General features: G+C 36.5%; 1 protein-coding gene and 1 pseudogene across 3 annotated transcripts in view; both read right to left on the minus strand.

Moving 5' to 3' along the window:
- Positions 1-5,461, minus strand: part of PFKFB1 (6-phosphofructo-2-kinase/fructose-2,6-biphosphatase 1) — a 166,275-nt gene that overhangs the window by 61,123 nt on the left and 99,691 nt on the right. For all 3 annotated transcript variants that reach the window (XM_045290634.1, XM_045290635.1, XM_004717674.3), the window contains one exon: positions 85-206. In XM_045290634.1, coding sequence (XP_045146569.1) covers positions 85-206 — 122 coding nt within the window. The remainder of the gene's footprint in view (positions 1-84; positions 207-5,461) is intronic.
- LOC105979921 lies at positions 2,428-5,263 on the minus strand (annotated as a pseudogene).

The following is a 5,461-nucleotide window of genomic DNA, read 5'->3' on the forward strand; positions in this document are numbered from 1 at the left end:
CTCAGACTGTCACTCCCTCAGTCCTATAGGACATCATAATTAGCCCCAGTATTTAACCTGGACATTGAGGAGCTGGGCTCTTACCTGTCAAGTTCTTCATCCAAGGGCTGGTAGTTGACTTCATAGCACTCGATCCTCTTTAGAAAGTCTTGCAAAACTTCTTCACGATCACAGTCTCTATAATCAGGACTACCGAGCTTCACTTGCTATGATAACAGTAAAAGAGAAAAGGAAAAAATGGGAGCTTGGGAGGCAGATACTCCTAATGTGACCTTAGGAAGGTCACTTAGAGACCATTGATTCAACACCCCTCATTATAAGGTGAGAAAATGAGAGTTGACCGAGTTACAAAATCAGTCAATTGAAGAAATACTGTCCCAGATCTTCCTGTGATCAAACAAGCCCTGTAGCATTATTTTATGTTTGAGGGTATGTTCTACTTTAAAATGACATTTATAAAAGGGATGGTAATTGTCTTGTGAGACATGGTTGAAGAAGAATAATTCTGGTCTACAGTCATGTCTTAGATATATGGAGTGTTTAGTGGGAGAACATGGCATATCAATTTTAGATTTCTGAAAACCTGACTGGCACCTTGTAAACAGAATAAATTTTCTCTTCCCATGTTTCTCAACTCAGGTTAATAGCATTCATCACCCCGTTGCCTGAGCTCAAAGAAAATCTGGATGTCATCTAGGTGTCTCCTTTCTAATAACCCTCACCTCTTTGTTATAGTTTTCATTGTCATTAGGTGCCATTGAGTGAGGTCTGAGTTATAATGACCCTATGTACTATAGAATGAAACACCACCCAGTACTGCCCCATCCTCACCTTCATAATTGTTCCCACATTTGGTCCCAACATTTCGGTCACTGTGTCAATCCATCTTGTCAGGAGACTTCCTCATTTTCACACTGCCCCCCCCCCCAACTTTACCAAGTATGATGTCCTTTTCCGGGGATTGGTCTTTCCTGATAACATGTCCAAGGTACATGAAATGATGACTCTAAAAAGCACTCTGGCTGTACTTCTGCAAAGACACATTGGTTTGTTCTTTCTATTGTTTGGTAGCACCATAATTCAAATGCACCGGTTTTTCTTTGGTCTTCCTTATTCAATAGCCAACTTTTACATGCATATGAGGCAAATAAAAATACCATGGCTTGGGTTAGGGGGTTAGGCACAAATTAGTCTTCAAGGTGGCATCCTTGGTTTTCAATAGTTTAAAGAGCTCTTGTCCAGTAGGTTTATCCAATGAAATATTTGAACCTTTTACTGCTATTTCCATGAACATTGGTTGTGGATCCAAGCAAAATTAAATCCTTGGCAATTTTGATCTTTTCTCCATTTAGAAAGATGCTACCTATTGGATCAGTTCTGAGGATTTGGGTTTTCTTTATTTGCATTGAGCTGTAAGCCAATGATCTTCATCACTTTTGATTAATGTTTATTTACAATGATTTATCAGTGGGCCCTGTTATCTCTCTTTTTGTGCAATCCAGAGGAAAGTTTGTTTTTCAACTATTTTGTAAATGCAAGTGTTTTAGTAGCTTTAGAAACATTTCTAATCTATAAAACATTTCGCATCTATAAAAAACATTACACTTTTGATCTTCATCATTAAGTGCTTCAAGTTTTCCTCATTTTTAGCAAGTAAGGTTGTATTATCTGTATATCATAGGGTTTGGGGTTTTATTATTTGAGGCCTAGTATTTTATATTTTACTGGTTGATTTGACATCTGTACAGAGACATTATGAACAAATTGTACACAATTCTTAATGCATATACCTAAAATGGCATGTAAATACAAGTCTTTCCTAAATTTCAGTGACTTTCAGCTTGAAATTTGGAGGCAAATTTTCTGTAAGAGGTTATCAAGTACAAGTATCTCTATATGTTGATAAGCTGTTACATCATAAAAATTTCAACCCTTCACAGCAACAAAGTTATCCGGGAAAATGGACTACCATAACCGAAGGTGTTACAGAACGCACACAGTTCTCACAAGAAAGTGTGATGATGAAATGATTTTCAAACAAAACCCAAAAAGCCACCAACATGGAAACAGAATTTTAAGTGGTCAAGTCATACAAATGCTTGCCAGTGACTCCAAATTACAATTGTGTTTTGTATTAGTGATACTAAAACTCCTCCCCCCATCTCATGGAATGTAATGTTGAGATCCAAGGTAGTCAAATCTTTGTACAATTCAACATCCAATAAATACACAACCAGCAGTAAATTATTTCGCATCTATAAAAAAAATACACTTTTAAAAATAGGATGGAATGGGATTTCCTTTCTTGGAAATGTTTCTAAAGCTACTAAAAAACTTGCATTTACAAAATAGTTGATAAAAATATTCCTCTGGATTGCACAAGAAGGGAGATAACAGGGCCCACTTATAAGACATTGTAAATAAACATTAATCAGACTTGGCCTCTTTTTGTCCTGCTTCATCAGATGCTGGCCTCTCCTTGTTTTTGGTTTCTCCATTTTTGGCAGGTAAATCTTCTTTAGTTTTTTGATTAGCCACTTCAGTCTATTTTTCTTATGCTCCCTTTTGCCTGCACTCTTTTTTTCCCCCTGAAGCTTTATCCTATCCTGCAGCAGTTTTTGGCTTCATCTCCACATTTGAAGGTGCAGGTTTTGCTGACAATCTTGTCAATCTCCTCTTGGGCTTCTCCTTCACTGCCCCTTCGGCAGACCTGACCTCCCTTAGGCATGTTGCCTGTGGAGAGGGCACTTATTGAGTGCCTGTAGACCTTAGCTCATTGAGAGCTTTCTGGAAGCTGGATCGCCTGACCAATTCTTCTCTGCCTGCCACCAGAGCTGCTTGCTGTATATCACAGGTTATTAATAAGTCTTCATCCAATTTTACGACTGCATTCTTATTCATATAATCCAGTTTATCTGATTATCTGTGCAGCATACAGAATTAATAAGTAGTGAAAAGATGCAATCCAAAGCACACCTTTCTTGATTTTAAACCACGCAGTATTCCCTTATTCTGTTTCTACAACTGCTTCTCGATCCATGTACAGGTTCTGCCTGAGCACAATGAAGTGTTCTGGAATTCCCATTCTCAGTTTGTTATGATTAACACAGTCAAAAGTCTTTGCATAGTCAATAAAACACAAATAAACATCTTTCTGGTATTCTTTCCTTTCAGTCAAGATCCATCAACATAAAACAAGGAATCCCTTGTTTTATGTCCTCTTCTAAATAGGACTTGAATTTCTGGCGGTTCCCTGTCAATGTACAGTTGCAACTATTATTGAATGACCTTCAAAAAAATTTACTTGCATATGATATTTTTCTATAATTTTCACATTATGTTGGGTCACCTTGGTACAGTTGGCCAAGTAACTATCTTCCAAAGTTCTTGGCATAGAGGAGTAAGCGCTTCCAGTGCTTCATCAGCTTGTTGAAACCTTTCAATTAGTATTCCTTCAATTCTTGGAGCTTTGTTTTTGGCTAATACCTTTAATGCAACTTATTCCTTAAGTACCATTAGTTCTTGATTGCATGCTTCCTCTTGAAATGGTTGTGTGTCGATTAATTTTTTTTTGGTTCAGTGACTTTGTGTATTATTTCTATCTTCTTTTGATGCATCCTGAATCATTCAATATTTTCCACATAGAATTTCTTAGTATTGTAACTCAAGGCTTGAATTTCTTCTTTGGTTCTTTCAGTTTAAGATATGCTGAGCATGTTCTTCTTTTTTGGTTGTCTAACTGTAGGTCTTTGCATTGTACTATTTTACTTTGTTTTCTCAAGCTACCTTTGGAATTTTCAATTGAGCTTTCTATTAATCATTTCTTTAATTTTCTTCAGCTACTCCACAATTCAGAGTGAGTTTCAGTCTCTTCTGTCATCCACTTCGATATTTTCTTTCTTTCTTGTCTTTTTAATGGCCTTTTTATTTCCTCATGTATGATGTGCTTTATGTTCAACTCATCAAGTCTTCTATCATTGGTGTTCAGTGTATCAAATCTGTTCTTGAGATGTTCTAGAAATTCAGGTGGGATATACTCAAGGTGAATTTTGGCTCTTGTGGACTTGCTTTAATTTTGCTCAGCTTCAACCTGAACTTGCATATGAGCAATCGATGGTATTTCTGCCATAATATGATCCCAGACTTAGCTGCTCATATTGAGCTTCTCTAGTGTCTCTTTCCACAAGTGTAGTAAATTTTATTGCAGTGTATTCCTGCTGCAGAAGTCTATGTGTATAGTCCCCATTTTTTGCTGTTGAAAAAAAGGTATTTGTAGTGAAGAAGTCGTTGGTCTTGCAAAATTCTAACATACGATCTCCAGCTTTGTTTCTATCACCAAGGCCATAATTTTCCAAGTACTATTACTTGTTTTGCATTCCAATTATCAATACCTCTTGATTGCATATTTGATCAATTTCAGACTAAAGACATATTTAACATTCTTTGATTTTTGTATTATTAGCTTTAGTGATTGGTGCATAAAATTTGAATAATAGTTTTATTAATTGGATTTCCTTGTATGTAGTTAGATATTGCCCTATTACAGACAGTATTGTACTTCAAGATAGAGCTTGAATTGTGCTTTTTGATGATAAATGCAATGCAATTCCCCTTGAATCTATCATTGACAGGTATTGTAAACCATATGATATTCTGATTCAAAATGGCCAATACCAGTCTACTTCAGTTCACTAATGCCTAGGATAATGATCTTTTGTGTTCTATTTCATTTTTTGAGTTTTCCCATTTTCCTTAGGCTCATATTTCCTACATTCCAAGTTCAAATTATTAATAGAAGTTTGCAGCTATTTCTTCACATTTTGATTAATGCCCCAATGACAAATGAAGGTCCCAAAGATTTTACTCCATTCATGTCATTATAGTTGACTCTACTTTGAGAATCTTTCTGTCATAATTTGAATGATTTCCTACGTGAGGGGCTCATCTTCTGTCATAATCTCCACTATTTTCTGCTACTACTTATGAGGTTTTCAGTATCTGACAATGTTCTACTGCTATCCATATGTTTTCACTGGATAATTCCTTCTTCATGGTTGTTCCCAGTCTGGACGTCCCCCAGTTTTCAGTAGTCACAAAATCTAATCTACCTTACTTTCTAGCTATATTCCCCCATTGGTTTCTCTCTCCCTTTCTTGAATACACACTGTATCTTTGTAACTTAATCATCTATTTACAGTATTATTTCTTTTAATTTATTTCCCATACTGACAATAAGAAGGTTATTTTCATTTGTTACCCTCATCATTCTCAAAACATTTGCTCTCCACGTAAGCCCCAGGCATCAGCTCCTCATTACTCTCCTCCCTCCCAGGTCTCCCCTGCCTCAGGAACCCTTGATAATTTATAAATTATACTTTTGTCATATCTTACACTGTCCGACGTCTCCCTTCATCCACTTTTCTGTTGTCTGTCACCCAGGGAGGAGGTTATATGTAGATCC

This window comes from Echinops telfairi, unplaced genomic scaffold (assembly GCF_000313985.2).
Source record: "Echinops telfairi isolate 266 unplaced genomic scaffold, ASM31398v2 ScPeMD7_45;HRSCAF=164, whole genome shotgun sequence".
Lineage (NCBI taxonomy): Eukaryota > Metazoa > Chordata > Mammalia > Afrosoricida > Tenrecidae > Echinops > Echinops telfairi.